This window comes from Neodiprion virginianus, chromosome 2 (genome assembly GCF_021901495.1).
Source record: "Neodiprion virginianus isolate iyNeoVirg1 chromosome 2, iyNeoVirg1.1, whole genome shotgun sequence".
In the NCBI taxonomy this organism is placed as follows: Eukaryota; Metazoa; Arthropoda; class Insecta; order Hymenoptera; family Diprionidae; genus Neodiprion; species Neodiprion virginianus.
This window is the reverse complement of record NC_060878.1, coordinates 3,201,011-3,218,734: the sequence shown is the minus strand read 5'-3', so window position 1 is coordinate 3,218,734 and position 17,724 is coordinate 3,201,011. Positions and strand designations below refer to the sequence as shown.

Below are 17,724 nucleotides of genomic sequence, written 5' to 3'. Positions count from 1 at the left end.
TCTTACAATGAATAACGTTCTTGTTATAGACCCCAGCCAATTTCCTGTATACCAAAAGCTTTGAGCAAACGATTAAGCTCCTTATCAATACGATCGGCCTCAATAGCTTCGAACTACTCAGAAGTTTTCTCAACGTTAACCTGGTATCTGAGCTTATGATTAGCCGATTAGAGTAAATCCCATTAATTTGCCAAGAAGTTTGACATTATCTAGAATTATTTATCAATTGAGCAGCGTACAGCTTGTTCACAGTTTCACATCTAGTGACGCGTTCCCTGTCCGATTCGTGAACAATTAAAAAATTTGAAATTCTGTTTTGAATATGTCTCACAAATGAAGTATGCAGCATTCTACTCGGATTATCACAAACATATTTGGATAACTTCACTTTATCACCGGACATGACTAGCGCATCAAATAAATAAAGGCCAAGTCAGGAATATAAAAATAAACAAAATATATTAATAGGTACACGTGTATATACAAAAATTAATTTATATAATACTGAATGTATATCAAACGTCTTCTTTCGCATGTACGGCAAATAAACGTGTCCATCGAAGATGCCAAGTGATTGCCATATTTTCAAGTACTTGTGTGTGTGTGTATATGTATAAAATTATTTACTGATTGCAACACGTCCAGTTGTATATTTTTACGACAGAGTAATAAGAACAGAATAGGAGATAAGATAGTAGGTAACTCTTGAAGGTAAACCAATGCTTCTTGCCGTTTCCATCCTGGCAGTCATTACCTGACTGCAGACTTGGTAAGTGTGCTTTCACTTTTCTAAATTTTAATATTAAATAATTCTAACATCTAGTTCATACAATATTCCTTTGTTCAATAGGTTTGCAGTTCCTGATTGGCAGTCGTGTAAACCCCGTCATCAAGTGCTGTATACGTTGCTAAATCTGTAATCAATATATAATTGAAAATATTACTTGATAAAAACGTTCGCAACTTCTTACAAATTAGAATGAAATATTCACAAGTTTACGACCGGACTAAGTAGAAACCAAAAATTGATCAATACCGTTTCCTGTAGTTTTACAAAAATTTTGAACATACTGAAACATGCTCTAATGAAAACTTTATACGCATTCTACTATTTAACCATGCAACTCTTTTGATTTCTCTTGTACACAAAAACATGTATACATGCACACACCCAAATGTTTCGATTGTGCTTCTAGTATAGATCTTTATCACACGAGTGGATCAAAGTTGAGTTGGATTAGGATTTAAGAACTCTTGATTACAGGCATGCAGGATTAAATAAATTCGTGAATGATTACATAAAGTTACAAGACTGTTTTTTTTCCGTTTTTTTTTATTATTACTGAATTTAGGCGATTTCCTGTAGCATTCATGTTACTAGACTACTCACGATTATGCCCTTGATGAACAGGATTGGCTTTTGATTTCATCAATAGGAACTGTGCTAGCCAGTGAATTAGGAGCCAGAATAGCGCACCAGCAGAAAATATACGGAATGTTATTACACCTTTGTAATTGTCCATAAGCAATCCGCAAATAAAGCTGCCCAATGAGACACCTATGTAGAGTATATAGTATATGTATACATACCATAATTGTTGAATTGTACAACTATGAAAGTGATATAAATATGTAATAAAAATAAAACAGATTGCTAACCTATGCCCTCAAATACAGCACCAACCAATCCCTGAATTGTTGCTTTTGTTCCAGACGGAGAAACTTTATCCCCATATGAGACCATTGCAGGCCAACAAAGGCCTAGAGAAGGGCCGTGCAATATTTCTATCACCAAGAATATCCATGGATTGGTAATAACACTGTAAGCCATAAATCTGCCGGAAGAGAAATTGCATTGGATTTTTCTTCTTCCTTCAATAGTTGTAGTTTTATTTCTTTTTTTTATTACCTGATCGCATAAACCAAAAGTACTAGACTCATGACGTTGACATGTCCGAGCCGTTGTAGGATAGCACCTGAAATAAAATTGAAAGGCATTTCCCCAGCGAAACATTGGACTCCTGTGAGCAGCCCCTGGAGTGTTTTGAGCCAATCTACTTGGTCACCGGTCGCGATTTCTTCTGTGTACAGAAACAGAAAATTCCAAACGACACCTGTGCAGATTCCAGCACCAATACACCACCATATGAATGCTAGGACACGACCTTCTTTTCCAACATTCCATATTTCCCATAGGACAGAAGGCTCGCGATCAGCGCACTCTTTCTATCACACAAATCAGTTCATTTTTTCAATAACTGCGGCCACAATGTTATTTCTTACATTTGCTAAATATCAATAATATAAGTATTTGTACCTTTTTCAGGGTCGAAGATACTATCACATCCAATGCCATGGCAATCAGCATTATATAAAATATGGAACTGTAATCTTTCTCCAATTTACCAATACTGGCTAAATCTACAAGATATCCAGCACTGATACCAAATATTCCGAAGCCAATGCTTCCCCACATCTTCTGCTTTCCATACTCCTTCTCATTGTCTTCACCTGAAGAAATCGACAGTAATTAATATTACAGTTATCCACAAGTAGATAATATTTTCGAACTTTGAACCAGTGAACGGATAGCTACACCTGATCCGAAATTAGGAAAAAATTTAAATAAAAAGAATGGGCAATTTGGTACGGTGTACATATTACCATAAAACAAAAATTTATTACAAATACTTACCGAGCAAGCCCATGCATATAGCATCGCCTATGCTCACTACAACGGCCATTCCAATCCAACTCACAACAGCAAACCATATAAACAAATGAAACTGATACGTAGATGTTTGTGACAAGCTGGAACGTTCGCTGGACTCTTCTAGTAGCCGAGTAAAGGTGGAAGAATCTGGGCATGTTGCTGAACAGGTTGTTCTCAATTGCGACATGCACACAGGTGTATGTACAACATTGTCCGAAAAGGTAGCGTTCTTCACAATGAGGTAAGCCAAATTATTTTTCTAGAACATATAAAATTTCATATAAATTTTCAAGGAAGATTATGTTTTCAGCTTTTGTTATAATTTTTCTCAAAGAAATAATGTAAGTCAAGGCAAGAAAAATGAGTCGACGATAGACAAACCCCATAAAGAAACGTGGCATGAAGTCCAGCAGTGAAGTTAAACCGACTGATTTCAGGGTCTGTTGCATTTGCTCGGCTGCAAAATTGCACTGCGTGCCAGTCAGTGCAAAGTTTTTTATAAGCTTCATTGGACCCAGCGCAAGAAAGCTAAAAGAAAGCAGGTGCAGATGTTATATTATTTACATACAATCACGGGTCAGTTCTGCAGATCAATCTATAACAATGGGTTTGAAAAATGTTCATTCATAACTCACTTCGCAATCGGTGCTGGTAAACCTTGGGTTTTTTAAATTGTTCAGAAGCCGCGGGTTGAAGTCATTAGCTGATTGAATTTCTATAGTTGCCTCTCCTGAGTCGCATGCTAGTTCCACTTCAGCTGATGACTCAATTTCTGGTATAAAATATATACCAAAAAATGCAACAGCCAAAAGAACTTGAAATATTAGAAAAAATGTCTTGTGCAGTTTAAATTTGTCAGCCAAGCCTCCGAACAGTGGTTTCGCTATTAATCCAGACAATGGAAGTATAGCGTAAATCAATCCAACAAGGGTATTAGAAAATCCTATCTGCTTGGCAATTGTTGGTAAAAATGGAACAATGGGTCCTGTTGCTGTAAAAGAAAACAAAAATGAAACGTTTTCGCTCTTTCCGCCACCAAACTTTATACGACATTTCGCAAAAAACTGATAATTGGGACAAACTTTTTTCGTATTCTAAAGTGTTCGTTTATAATTAAGTGGACGAAAAAGGAACAAAAACCGCATACATACCAGCATTGTATAAGAAATAATGCCCTTTTATCGGCAACAATTTCTTGTTCACTTTTTCAAACATTATTTCGCTGGTTGATTATATCCAGTAGAAACCCCCATGCAAGTGGGTCGGTATTATATCGAAGAAAACACCGTCCGGCGATTAAATATTTGTGTAAATTGAATTTTAGGTTTAAAGAACTGGTCAAATTTATGATCAGAGGTATGTATCATTGATTTAATCACATCAGGTAAGCAAAAAATATGCATAAAATGTGCTGACGTTAACACGTGTACCCCGTCGCAAGTTTTTTACCTTCAGCAAATCAGCGAATAGCCTTATAAAATACTTGTCTTGGCAATGGACAGTGGAATGATACAGAATTCCAATTGACCGAATTCACCGAGCTGGTGACTTTAATTGATAAAGAAATTGATCTCATTGATCTTATCTGACGATGTGACAAGTTGTCCTCTCTCTTCGCTGTGCAGACGGTGCAGACCAAATAATATCCAGCCACAGATCAATTAAGTGCACCTGCTAGTCTGCTGGCAAACTGTACCGATAAACAGAATCAAGTTTTCGAGTTATGAATCACGCGTGCTTCCAATGGATGAGATGTCAAATCAATCAGCGTTCTGTCGTTCCGCCAGAGCTAGTTGACGTATCGCCGAAAGACGTACTGTCGGTAGTACGTCAATTATTGTTGATCTTAATTTTACATCGATCTCTTAAGAAGACACAAATTGAACCAGTTTTACGTATTTGTAGTCATTTGAACGTCTCTCACTTCCTTTGGTTGATATTAAACAGGGCGTTCGTGCAATAATCGCTACATTTCAGTTCTCAAGATTCGGTTTTTAGAGTTAACGTTAATTCGATGAGCGCGATCATGCCACGTGGCCTGGTACCAGCTATCGGTTACACGACCATTGTAGAAAATTTTTGATTCAGTCAGACAACGGTAGATGGCAGACCGTGATAACGCATATCGCGGTGCTGTCATCTGGAGCCTAGGTAAGAACGAGCGGCGTCCTGATGAGTGATATAGATGGGTTGCGTGCTGCTGCCAGCCATAATACATCAAAGAGCGGGATTCAGGCTCTCGAAAGAAATTGAGGAAGTCTTGAGATTGTGAAGTTGATAAAAAAAAGGTGGAAGGCTTCATCGAAAATTCAGTCTCATTGAGGTGCTGAATAACAACGGAATACTTCTAGTCCGATATTCTGTCGAATTAAAATAATAAACATGTCCGACGAGAAGAAGGTATGGTACATGCATAGTTGAGTGTTGGTTCTAACCTAAAAATCGGCATAATGCCATCACGTAGTGCACACCGGATGTTAATTCAATTGTATATTTTACATAAACATATATTCACTTGCAGGATACGAATAAGGCCGAGTCCGAGCACATTAATCTTAAAGTACTGGGACAGGATAGTGCGGTAGTACAGTTTAAAATCAAGAAACATACCCCGCTTCGCAAACTAATGAATGCTTATTGTGACCGTGTGGTAAGAGTCAAAATATATTTTTGAACCCAGTCTGATGCATCTTTATCAATATACCCAACTTTTTGCGTCTTACGTAACATCCATCTCATTAAATTCATTGGATCGAAACATCCTTTTATTAGGTAAATATTCGACTATGTTAATCTACAATAGCCTTGATAACACAGATTAAATTATAGTGGGGCAATAATGAAAATAAATTTACAGATGATTGAAACAAAATAATCAGATTTCACTCTTAATCATTGTTTATTATTTAAGACTATTGATACATTTGCACAGTGAAATTGACAAGTGACTGAAGACAGTAAATTTGATTCGATTTGACGACGACTCTAGCCTTCTTTCTTATTCTGATTTTCACAAACATGATTTTTATTAAATTTTTCCTCAGGGCCTTGCAATAGCTGCGGTGAGATTTAGATTCGATGGACAACCGATTAACGAATTTGATACACCAACGACTTTGGAGATGGAGGAAGGAGACACTATAGAAGTTTATCAGCAGCAAACGGGAGGAACGTGTTGAGTTCGCTCTTTACTACTTTAAGGTTGTTCTAAGAAAGATGGACTAAGTGAATACCCATGTTTTCCTTCTGCGGTGGTCAATTATTTAATATCATTCATATCCGTATTATTTTTAATCCTTTGATCCATCGTCGATGTGTGAAACTTAGTTTTGTACTAACTTGAATAAGTGCCACACTATTGTATGTAATGGAAAAATTGCAGGTAAAATACTTTTGGAGGATACCAAGAAAGTAAAAGAAAACAAGAAAAAAAATAAAATAAAGAAGGAACAATTAACGAAACAAATCGAACATGAAACAAGATGGAAAAGAATAGAGAAAAAAATTACACAAAGTGATTAATCAAACGTTACAATGAAAACAATATTATAGCCTAACATAAAATAACGCGTTGCGTTATTTCACTCATTTGTTTTACTTTCATCAATCGTGAAATTTTCCGTTTGCGAGAAGCGTTGTTGATAGTAGCAATGTACCAAATGAGTAATCATTCGAGTAGAGTAAATTTAGCCCAAGCGCTCAAAATGAACGTTTTATTTTTTTTTTCTCCGTTTTCTTCGTTTTTCTTTCGAATTCATCAACAATGTGTAATTGCAGCAATAATTTTTTAACGGCCATACATACAAATGCATATACGTCGACGGATTATTGCTGGACTCCTAAAAATAGGCAGGTCAACCTTAAATTGAGGTAGAAATCTTTGCGTAACGCGTTCCATGTAAATTCTATCTATTATATGATGTAAGATGTAATGCAGTTCATGTTTTACTTAATAAATTCCAATTTTTTTACATTCCTGGATCGGTCAATTTTCATTCAAATAAACGTTCAATCTGTCACCAATATTTTTACCGACAATAAGAAATTACATGTAAAAAGTGATTTCAGAAAAGCATTTTACCAAATGATTGTGATATCAAAGCTGCACAGCTATAAAGCATAAGCTTATACATATTCTAATGAATCCCAAACTTCTGTATCGAAAAGTGTTGGGTGATAAATAGTATTATGTGACTGCAGTGTATCCCAATTGCACGTTTATCTTCGCAATGTGCGTTGTGCAATACTGAGACACAAAATGAAAAGAAACGAAAAAAGGGAGACAAAATTCTGTACATAGGTATATATAGATATGCATATTGCAAAAATACGCACACGTATTAGGACGGGGCTCGGTTAAATTACACCATTTTGGTCTTTCTTCGTTTTGGATTTTCGATATATTTGCGTTCGGAATCCTGGTCATTCTGATTTTTGATGTTTCTGATTTTTACACCTACTCATCGAGTAACCTACGCTGTTTGAGTATATTTTAATATTCGGAATTTTACTCCATCAAAACTTTATTTTCCGAAATTTTGCTCTATCGGAAATTTACTTTTCGTAACTTTGCTCCATCGTAACTTGACTTTTCTTAATCTTGTATTTCGTAACTTTGAGCCATCGGGGTTCCGACCATACGAAACTTTGTTGTTTCTTCAAAGTTTGATTTCCTCACTTCTGGTTTCACCACCAAATAATTCGGATTAAATTTTCAAATTCGAAACTTCAACCCCGCTTCCACGTATTCGTAAGAGTTTGTTACTCTATGGCAACAAGTGGGACCGGGTAACAACATTTAGCAATGATCGATCAAACGTGTATGGATGTGGATACGACTATCTTATCCTGAAAGATCGGAGGCCTCGGCGTAAGCCTCACCTTGCCGCCTCTCCGGCAGTCTCGACTCTGGATTAGCCGGAGGTTCGACATTTTAATAATCGTACTCATAGTTAGTGCAATCCGGCAATACATCGAGTCCGGCATCACATGCGGCTCCCTTTGATTGCTCATTCGAAAGGTACTGCAGGTTCATAATCGCCGCGTTTCTATTATAAAATGGGTTTGTACGGTTGTTCGCCGAAAGTAACAGCGATCGTTGCCGGACTTTTTACCCTGGTAAGTCGTCTTTAATTAACAATCGAATGAAAAGATTATTCCCTTGCCATTTTGGAAATTGCCAACGAAACGTGTTATTGTCATTTATTATTATTATTATTCACTGAGCATCGGTTTCGTCGATCTAGGACAAAACCGATTTGTGTGTCAGCAGGGATCACTATGTTTGGATAACTTTACAATCGAAGGAAACAGGATGATAATTATTCGTGATATCGTTATAATCTTTATTTAACGTAGATAATGTAAGACAAATTATCAATCTTGGGTGAACCACCGTCTGGATAAGAGCGTAAGGAACAGATATACGCCAGTATTGCTGTTTTCTTTTGTAGTTTAGATTTTCCTCTAATTCATATTGTGCTGTAATTCACCGTGCGAAAATCCAGTTATGAAATAATAATTATCACACGGCTCGTCAGTCAATGTCAACTTCATGTGTCAAAATCGCGTTATCTATCGGGATTTTCCGTTTCTCCTATTTTGTTATAACACAAAGGAGGCATTGTGACTTCACTCTTTTGGTATGAAATAATCATCCCGCCGCGTTATCAGCTCGTGTACGTCGGTTTCGATTTCTTTTAATCACAATCACGCGTTTTTTGCAACTGTTACGTTTTCTTAATATATTTATTTAAATCTTCTTATTGCAGGTCCAGAGTTTGTTATGGATAATATTGGGGATAATTTCACTGCTCGTATATTCCTGCAAAATTTACGTAACGACAGAAACTCTATTGGCGTACCGGCTGTACTTAGTTTATCTTTACAGTAAGTGAAAACATGACTGTTGTATTTTTAATTAAATATCTTTATCAAATGTTTATGTATTCTTTTTTTCATGCAAAAAATCGTCACAGCGTTTCATCTGCTTGAAAAATACTAATTCTCTCAAAACTTACGTTGCATAACTGCATTGCTGACATTTCGTACATAAACTTTTCTGTTTGCGATTCATGGATTTCACGCTATCACGCATTCAGATATATCCCATATAGCGGATATAATTTTCAATCAATTAGTCTATTTATCCAGAGAAATGAGTGTGCCGAGAGTCTGATAACACTTTACTATCTTATCAGCTAATCAAACGGTTATCGCATGTAAAAATCAACACCTTTATACATTTTACACAGTCATACGAAATTGATCGACGTTGATCGCATTGTTTATCATCGAACCATCAATAAATTGTCCAGTTGAGCTACATCGTATATTATATGTATGCACCTGTAGCGTATATTTTAGCGATATCGTTAAAATCTTTTACAGCCATAAGATCTGTACAAAAAAAAACGACAACTGTAAGCCCTAAAGGATTCGACTTCGATTCATTTTATTTTTTTTCTCCAACCGTTTCGTTTCCACATCATCAATAATAATGGCAGTAATGATGGCGATAATAATGATAATAATGACACAATTTTCATTGATCTTGTTTTGTACTGGTGGCGAATGCGGCTCTGCGGAAATTGAGGTCGAGACTGACAACGGGACGGTCGTCCTTGCATGGCCAGAAAGTGGCGCGTCAGCCTCGAGAAGGACTTACGCATGGATAGTGGTTTACCTGGTGCTCAGTTTGTTCTGGTTTATAGCGGCCCTTCTTCTCCTCAGTAAGCGTAAACTCATATCAGAACAATCGCGTTTATCAATTGTTCTTACACTCGCTATATCGCGGTATATTATCAGAAATAATTATACATATCAGATTTCGTAACTAATTGCAGCGCATTAAGAGAATTGAATAATTCATCAGGTATGATTTTTCATTTTTTCGAATGCGAAAACAGCATTTTATTATTTACAATCATCTATATTGTATAATGAGATGAATTCCGTTCAAGATCTAATTTCACTATATTCATATGTTATTGAAAAAAAAAAACATATGAAGAACAGCACAGCTACCTACATGACTTATACTACCGATTGATTCGTCTTTATTATTTCTAGTTGCGACATGGTCGGATGTGAGGGGATCGAAAGGTCTGAAACTCCGAGGGCCATGGCTAGTATTGACGAGTATCTTCCTGGTCCTCGACGTGATCACGTCACTTCTGTACGCAATCGACATAACGTACACAAGTGTATGTACTATACCATTGCACCATAACTCAAATTAAACAGAAATCACCAATGACTAAACTGTAAATAATCGAGAACAACCCCTTACAGGATTTGCTCGGCCTTTTGGAATTCGTTGGTGGCCCGATGCTCGACACGATATCTTCGTCCTCGACTAGTCCGGTATTTGAATATTTCACGATGGCACCCTCCATCATTGCTCTCATCATTTTCTCCAGGGGAATCATCGGCTGGACGCTAAATCTCACAATACTTGTCCATGTAGCTCAAGATACCAGGCAACGTGAGGTGTGTGACGAAGTATAGGCACGTTTACTTCTGTATTCTGCAAATTCACCTGCATTTATGTAACCGGTACTACATTTGTGCGGATTAACCCGTGAAAGCAATTGATGACTAAATTCGCCTGCATTTATGCAACCGGTACTGCATTTGTACGGATTAACCCGCGAACGGAATTGATGATTAAATTCGCCTGCACTTATGCAACTCCTACTACATTCGATCACTTTCACGATCGGTTGACTTTTGGTAATATGTGTTCCGAATTGCATGAATTCAAGCGGCATAGTCCTGTGTTAAATCGTCCATGGGACATTTACCGAAATAACTCGTGACGCGATATTAACCACTCAAGTTTGCTAAAGTCCTTGAGAGGTGAAAAGAGAAGAAGTTAGTTACTTATGTTATGGTTTTTTTTTCGAAGCTGCCGCCTCCTCCCACCGTTCCAGAGCCCCGTCAGCCGTACAAGGAATATCTAAAGAAATTATCAACGGTGGGTCCGGTCCCTGACATAAAATGGGACCCTTACCAGCGAAAACGGTCCGAACTGCCGGTTCTGAAGCCGCTAAAAGTCCCGTCTCCCCCGAACGAGAGAAAGAGGAAACAATCGGACTACCAGCAGTACATGTTCTACGCGAATCATCCCCCTAAGCTTAATTACATGGATGATATACTCTCGGAGCCACCGACCCCCGCGATAGGCGCGGTGCCGACTACCACGTATGTGCAGTCTGCTGTATGTATTTGCGAAAATTACGGAAATGAAATACGTATTTTAAGAATACTCTTATTAACTTGCGCATTCCCTGCACGTTAATACTACAGGTAGAGCCTGATAGGCTACTCTGATGTTCTTATATCGCAAGCCATGCTTTGGTACAAGTTACGTGCCTTAAGTCACTGCAGATTTGTATTTGAGCAAATCAGGCAGCCAACTGTAAGTGAAATTTGAAAAGAATCGATTGGGATACCGATTAACTGCTGTTTTTCCAAGCAACCAATTTTTTTTCAATCTTAAAATTCATCATTCATTGGAGTGATGCGCATTAACGTTTCCATTGAATTACAGGAAAGCCTGGCCGATAACAGCACACCAGGAGAAAAAGTCTGATGATTTGAAATCTTCTAATTCGACAGATGAAAATCAGCCGGTTCCAGCGCCTGATTACGAATCTGATTTTCCCGCCATGCCCGAATTTTCGACACTAGCTAGCAGGTCTGCGCAGGGTGAGTTAATTATCATGTCCATGAATTAGTACAAATTTCACTCGCTTTGTTACTTGAAAAGTTGTTATTTCTTTAACGCATTAATCTTCGTTTCGACTTTAGGATTAAACAGAGACGGCGCGTAATGCTTCGAATAAGTCTGGATGAAGATAACCAGGAAATGGCGTAGTACGTCTATATAAGTACATAATGAATTTAATTGAAGTAACGCCACTTAGAGGGTACTTAGCGGTAATTAATATCATAGTATGTGGTGTATATTCACATGTGCCAATATCTGCAAAGCATGTTCTGCTAATTTTTATTTATTTTTTTTTTGTCATATCTCTGATCTTCCTTTCTACGAAAATCGCTGTATATATTATGCTTACAATATGATCATACATACGTAATTATCAATTCACTCGATTCTTGATTAGTATTTAGAATGGAGAGGAAACGAGTCAAGTGTCACTCCTTTCTCGCATTTATTTCCGCACCGTGCGGGAGCAAAGAAAAGAGAATTTTTTAGCAAATCTTTGAATAATAAGGAAACGAGTTGACCTATTTCTCTATAATTTCCATCCAGCCATGCAATTGTGCGTACGTGCATTTAGGTATGAGATTAACTGCTTAATAATAATGTACGTGAGCTTCCTTTGAATCAATGATAAGGTCACAAAGGAAACCAGCAGAGTAAAAATCGCATACCATCCTCATTATTTTAAACACACTGTTATAAACCATTGGCCGTCCTTGAATTTTACATCAGTCTAATTATATCGATTTAGCAGTTAGTCACACGGAGTGATTACACGCAGTGGATTTACTACCAAAAAACTCCCATCAAGCACCTTTACGACGGATAATATCAGACATGTGTCGCTCATTAGCTAAACGTCGTTGCGATGAGACGTTTAAACGATAATGATAATTCGACTTTCATCCGCGTAATGTGACATTCTTTAAGGTCCTTCTCTGCACCCTTAAATCAATCCCAGTGAACAAACGTCCAGGCGATCGTGCACGCTGACTGAAAGTTTAAAACTACAAAAGAAGATAACCAAATTACATTAATCAAAATTCCAAGACAACTGTATATTAATAATCTTCACGACCATGGAAAAATACGTCCTCCTTAATCTCTGGGCGATTCGGGTGCTCGGTATTTGGCACCCGGAGAAAAACCCTTCTCGTTTTCGCCACAACATTTACGGTCTCCAGAGATCGCTGACCGTGGGTTCGGTGTTGTTTATTTTCATACCAGCCGCGATAGCAGTGCAGGATAATTTCTCGCAAAATTCAAACCTTTCTACCAGAGTGGAAATCCTCTCGCTCCTGATCAGCTCGAGCGTCGTCTTGTGCAAGACGATGGACATCGTCCTGCGTCGAAATCAGGTCCACAATCTACTCTCCAAAATGTCCGAATATTGGCGAGGAGCGACTAGCGAGGAAATCAGCTCGATGGCGGGATACGCGAGGTTCGGAAAATCGGTTACCAATTTTTACTTCACTCTGGGTGGTCTGAGCTCCGTGTTTTTCGCCGGGCAGCCATTCCTCAGTTCGTACTTCGCTGCCGGTCGCGAAAATTCTTCGACGGTCGTCGTCAGCCGGCTGCCCTTTAATGGATGGGAAAATCTCGTCGATCACCGGTCGACCTCGACCTTCGCCGTCGTCTTTGTCTGCCACGTCATCGCCGGGACCGTCGCCTCCCTAGCTTCCATCAGCTACGATTGCCTCTTCGCCGTCCTGGTCCTCCACGTCTGCGGCAACCTTCGAGCCGTAGTTGCACATCTCAGAAATATGAAATTTGATAACGAGGACGAAAGCGAAGGGCGAATTATCCGCTGCGCCGTAACCTTCCAAAAACTCATCGAGTGAGTCGATGCTCGTTAAGAATTATGCTAACTGTAGCAAGGTATGCCAATATTCTTACTCAACGCCTACATTTTTCATCGAATTTTAGGTATACCAAGGAGCTGGAAAACTGTTTGAGCATGTTTCTTCTTATCCAGACCACATCCAGTACGCTGACCATTTGTCTGACCGGCTTCTTGATGAGCAGGGTATGTGCACGCTGAATCCTAAAGCGAATCAGTTTTACTCGGTGGCAAAGTATAACTTGCCACAAGTACCATTATATAACACGAGCATGTTGTACGCGTTTTTTCAGACCCGTTTTCCGTACGCAAAGTATCTGTTTCTATGGCGGTAGAGTGAGTCCGCGAATGCGCATGCGCGGAGGATTTGAAGGTGGTGTTTTCTGTACTGCGCGCATGCGTTGTCGCTATCAAATCTGACATTACACGACCCTAACCTCAATTTCGTGCTTCGCGAAAAAACTTGTAATATGCTCTTGTTGTACAAAGAATCGTGTGCAACAAAGAGACAACGATGTTTTCGTCTTCCGTATTTGTAATATTCGTCTTCGGCTCTCAAAAGCATACGATTCATATTACAAACTTGAGCTTGGCCCGAAAAGACCAAGTTTGCCTCTTTGTTACACAACATATTTGTTGATCCTGGTTTGGTATTTTGCAGCAGTTAGAAATATCTGATTAATTGTTTTTGGTAGTGCATGTAGATTGGTCTCGATAAATTTAATCTACAATAATCACTTGCGTTTATGAATGAGTATAGATGGCAAGCTATTATCTTTCAATTGAATAACCATATGGATCTTTAATAATATTTTTTTTCCCTTTATTAAGACACGATCCGATTTCGATCTTATTTATTTCAATCTTTAGCACTGATACGAACTAAACTAGCAATCTCATCGATCTACTAGAGTCAAGATGATAACTCTCAATTAAAGTAGTAAGTTCCCTTTGTTTGACTCAGTAACATTAATCGCTCAATATTGACACAGGTTACGGTTATCTGATTTAATACTATAGGGTTCTCACTAAAAGTCTAATTGTAAGATTTGCTAATCACTTGGAAATTGAATTGTTTTAAACCGATTCTAGAAGGGAAATAAGGTTTAGGAATAAGTTGTTTTTTTTGTGATCTTCATGGATTTTTTAGGTAAAAAAGGAATTTATATAATTTATCGAAACTTTGAGAACATTTTATGCATATATTCAAATAAATGTCGTAATTTTTTTTAAGCATTTCTGCGGAAAATATGGAATATATGTCACCCGTCGGAAGTTTGACATCTTCCATATTGTCGCCAACTAAGTGAAAATAAAGTGATTAATTTCGATTAATGTGCTTAAACGATGTCAGATAACTATGTTTACGTTAATGTTAATACAAATCAAAATGGTTAGTTGAAATAAGCAAAGAAAAATATTTCGTCACAGTATATACAGGTAGAGATGCGGTTTGAATTGCGTAAGAGGCATGTAAGTGTAACGAATCTCGTATTATCCAACGATGTATGGTGTGGACCACGGTGTGGACTGCTCGATCCCAATATGAAGGCTCTCCAAATTGCCCGCTAGAGTTAGACAAAGAGGGAACAAGGTATCGGTCAATCGCCCTGATTCTACCGGCCTAAGCCAGGTCCATACTATGTGTCGATGGTGTTATCAGGCAAAAGCTTCTTGGATTCGCCACTGGAGTCGAGCGCTGCAATCGGGTGGAAACGGCACGAGTAGCGCGCTGGCTTTCAAAATTCTCACTCGCTCACCAGACATGGTGGAGACAAGAAGCGTTCGGAGCAGTTGAATCGATATTGGCTTCTAAGCAGTCGCGGCGTGAAGGGGAAAGTCCGTCGACTTAAATCAAGTATTTTGAGGCATTGCGGTCTATTAGGACGCCTGCCTTCGACGTGTGTGTACGCCAAATTGTAAAGCGTCATGAATCGCAGAATAAATAAAAGAGTATTTGAACAAGACCAAAAATATCCTTAATTGTAACCGCGGCTCTCTAACACTATGAACTGTGCTAAGTCGATGACTAGAGAGGTCCTTAGTGACCTGACCCTTTGTGGAAGCGTCACCGACAATCAGGTCCCGGTGAGAATCCGGGGCACATATTTTCCGAGGAAACATGTAAAAAATTACGATATTTATTTGAATATATGTACATAATGTTCTTAAGGTTTCAATAAGCTATATAAATTACTTTCGTGCCAGAAAAAAAAAAATTCATGATAATCACTAAAAACGTTGTCTGAAACCTATTTCCGCCCTTCATTCAATACTGCACGATGCATCTACAAGTATTTAAAAATGGTTTTCCCGCCATTCGTACAGATCACGTTTTACTTTCAGGATATTGATGGGAATAACGAATTGGGAAAATACGTATCATACTGGGCAGCATCTCTGTTTCAGCTCTTTATATTCTGCTGGTCGGCAAACTATTTGCAAACAGAAGTGAGTCCCAGATTGTTTGTTGTTGGCTAATTTAAACGTGATAAATATTTGCGACCGCTGCTGCTGCGCGTATGACTGCTTTATGGAACAGCTTCATTGTTTACTCGAAATATTATTGATTATGCACACATCTTACAGTCGATTATGGTAGGCCAAGCGGCGTACGAAGCTTATGGAAAGTTGATGAACCTGAGTTTAGAAAACAACCGTCGCCGTTATCACCGACTTGCGAACGTCCCTCGACATTTGCAAATGATCATTCTACGCTCTCAGAAACCGCTTAAAATAACAGCCGGAAAGTTCTACGTCATGTCTTTGGAGACCTACAAAAATGTACGAGGAAGCGATTTGTTATAGTGATAATTTTTCAGCGAATCCTCTAATCGCAATGACAGTGGAAAACACTGTCCGCAAACTCAAACTGACGCACACGTTTTTATAATTACAGATTCTGAGCAACTCCTACTCGTATTTTACAATTCTACGTGCCTTCGCGGATATACAGACTTGATCAATGACCTGGTACAATCCCTAAATAACAAGTCTAATTGGAATTCTTCCGACATGGAGATTCACGGAAAACCGCACGAGGAAGTAAAAAGGTGAGATGATAAATAATTACAATATAACAACCATTTTATTCGATGGTAAAACAGATCTGTTTATAATAGTAAATTACAGTATATTATAACATTATTGAGAAATTCACCGTAAATTTATCATGTCAGAGGTGAACAATTACGTACCTATAGATACTTATGATAGTTATGCATCATTACAAATGGGTATATATGTTGCGGTATATATCGCATATTAGTATACACCTACATAAATATAATAATAATAATAATAATAATAATATTTAAATATAGCGAAAAGCTTAGAAATTTGGTTTTGTACATGTGTTATTTACATTATGCAGTTCGAACCCTTCGAAAGGTATACTTGATAATCAATGAGCCTATTTTCAAACTTTTCCTCCCAAATCATTCTTCCGTATTGGTCGTCGATGCGACCACTTGGGGCAACGGGATTCCACTGAGATCCAAAAGCCCGTTATTTTCGTGAGGAGGATCGTAGAAAGATAGATTTACCTCTTCGTGTCTGAAAAAGAACGGCAATTTATAACATAAAAATTCTAATATAAATCCTATGTATAAACAAATAGTATAAAATATTCACAGCGATTTATCGATCAGCCTCACCTTTCCGTCGTATCATTCGTGGAATTGTCGGCGTCGGTTAATATTCCTATTTCGTATACAACGGCCTTTATCACGTACCTGAAATGACGGTAGAATCAGAGTTGTGAGGATTTTTGAAAATCGAATTGCGTTTTCGACCGAAATTAATTTGCATACTTACAAATCATTTTCCGTGGAATTTGATGAGTTTTGAGCCGCAAGCAAAGACTGGACCGTCGTAGAAGAGGATTGATTCAGATGAGGCAGCGAGAGCGGAAGCGGAGTTGCAGTTGACAATGCGGCCACGAAAACGATAAGGAGAGCACAGACGAAACGTGGATCGGTAATCGTCATAACGGAAATTTGCTGGGTCCAACTGAGTCGATGCCAACAACTCGACATTGCAAAGAGTATGTGACATCCAGTACCCCGCTATCCTCTTTCTTATACCTGTCAACACACCTCGTTATCACACCTCTCCCACCATTCCTCTCTCGTTCATCTTCCCAGTATCCTCTGTGCAACAATAACATCTCCCTACTTCCTCATCCCATCTCCCTCTTTTCTCTCAATTTACATTGGCACTATCATTATAGCTAACTGCTATCATTGAAACAGGGAACAGCTGCCGATCTATTATTCCCCACTACACGAGTCTATTTTCTTGAAAAACATCTATGTAGGCATAATTCACATACGCCGATCCTTTGCTTCAGCATCTGTAAATCATTCGTAAAGGTCTTACTAATGGCGCAGTGTTTTTATCTATGATACAAATGACGGGTATTGAAGTACAAATGTTGAG

The 17,724-nt window shown here is 38.3% G+C and overlaps 5 protein-coding genes across 7 annotated transcripts; 3 read left to right on the top strand and 2 right to left on the bottom strand.

The window, feature by feature from the left end:
* Window positions 1-442: 442 nt before the first annotated feature.
* LOC124297521 (major facilitator superfamily domain-containing protein 6) lies at window positions 443-4,457 on the bottom strand. Of its 2 annotated transcripts, XM_046748651.1 has the most exons (9): window positions 3,865-4,452; window positions 3,349-3,704; window positions 3,095-3,241; window positions 2,696-2,972; window positions 2,318-2,511; window positions 1,910-2,226; window positions 1,660-1,835; window positions 1,391-1,558; window positions 443-914 (listed from the first exon to the last, which is right to left on the bottom strand). In XM_046748651.1, the coding sequence occupies exons 1-9, from the start codon at window positions 3,926-3,928 to the stop codon at window positions 844-846; spliced, it is 1,770 nt and encodes a 589-aa protein (XP_046604607.1). In that variant the 5' UTR covers window positions 3,929-4,452; the 3' UTR covers window positions 443-843. The 2 variants fall into 2 exon arrangements, with proteins under 2 accessions (XP_046604607.1, XP_046604608.1); XM_046748652.1 differs by lacking the exon at window positions 1,391-1,558 and having other exon boundaries at window positions 3,865-4,457.
* A 105-nt stretch (window positions 4,458-4,562) lies between these two features.
* Window positions 4,563-6,686, top strand: LOC124297532 (small ubiquitin-related modifier 3). The gene is made up of 3 exons (XM_046748672.1): window positions 4,563-5,113; window positions 5,235-5,363; window positions 5,758-6,686. Exons 1-3 carry the CDS (start codon window positions 5,096-5,098, stop codon window positions 5,890-5,892), a joined length of 282 nt encoding a protein of 93 aa, XP_046604628.1. The 5' UTR covers window positions 4,563-5,095; the 3' UTR covers window positions 5,893-6,686.
* A 388-nt stretch (window positions 6,687-7,074) lies between these two features.
* Window positions 7,075-11,733, top strand: LOC124297526 (uncharacterized). Of its 2 annotated transcripts, none has more exons than XR_006906624.1 (8): window positions 7,075-7,831; window positions 8,485-8,602; window positions 9,280-9,444; window positions 9,785-9,918; window positions 10,007-10,204; window positions 10,623-10,934; window positions 11,268-11,425; window positions 11,528-11,733. XR_006906624.1 is itself a non-coding variant. In XM_046748661.1 (8 exons), exons 1-8 carry the CDS (start codon window positions 7,772-7,774, stop codon window positions 11,548-11,550), a joined length of 1,152 nt encoding a protein of 383 aa, XP_046604617.1. In that variant the 5' UTR covers window positions 7,078-7,771; the 3' UTR covers window positions 11,551-11,733. The 2 variants fall into 2 exon arrangements, 1 of the variants encoding a protein (XP_046604617.1); XM_046748661.1 differs by having other exon boundaries at window positions 7,078-7,831; window positions 10,623-10,918.
* A 210-nt stretch (window positions 11,734-11,943) lies between these two features.
* On the top strand, window positions 11,944-16,397 carry LOC124297525 (odorant receptor Or2-like). Its single transcript, XM_046748660.1, has 5 exons — window positions 11,944-13,281; window positions 13,371-13,470; window positions 15,631-15,735; window positions 15,874-16,068; window positions 16,184-16,397. The coding sequence occupies exons 1-5, from the start codon at window positions 12,524-12,526 to the stop codon at window positions 16,244-16,246; spliced, it is 1,221 nt and encodes a 406-aa protein (XP_046604616.1). The 5' UTR covers window positions 11,944-12,523; the 3' UTR covers window positions 16,247-16,397.
* Window positions 16,398-16,484: 87 nt separating this feature from the next.
* LOC124297530 (uncharacterized) lies at window positions 16,485-17,348 on the bottom strand. Its single transcript, XM_046748671.1, has 3 exons — window positions 17,101-17,348; window positions 16,941-17,018; window positions 16,485-16,839 (listed from the first exon to the last, which is right to left on the bottom strand). Exons 1-3 carry the CDS (start codon window positions 17,319-17,321, stop codon window positions 16,722-16,724), a joined length of 417 nt encoding a protein of 138 aa, XP_046604627.1. The 5' UTR covers window positions 17,322-17,348; the 3' UTR covers window positions 16,485-16,721.
* Window positions 17,349-17,724: the final 376 nt, after the last annotated feature.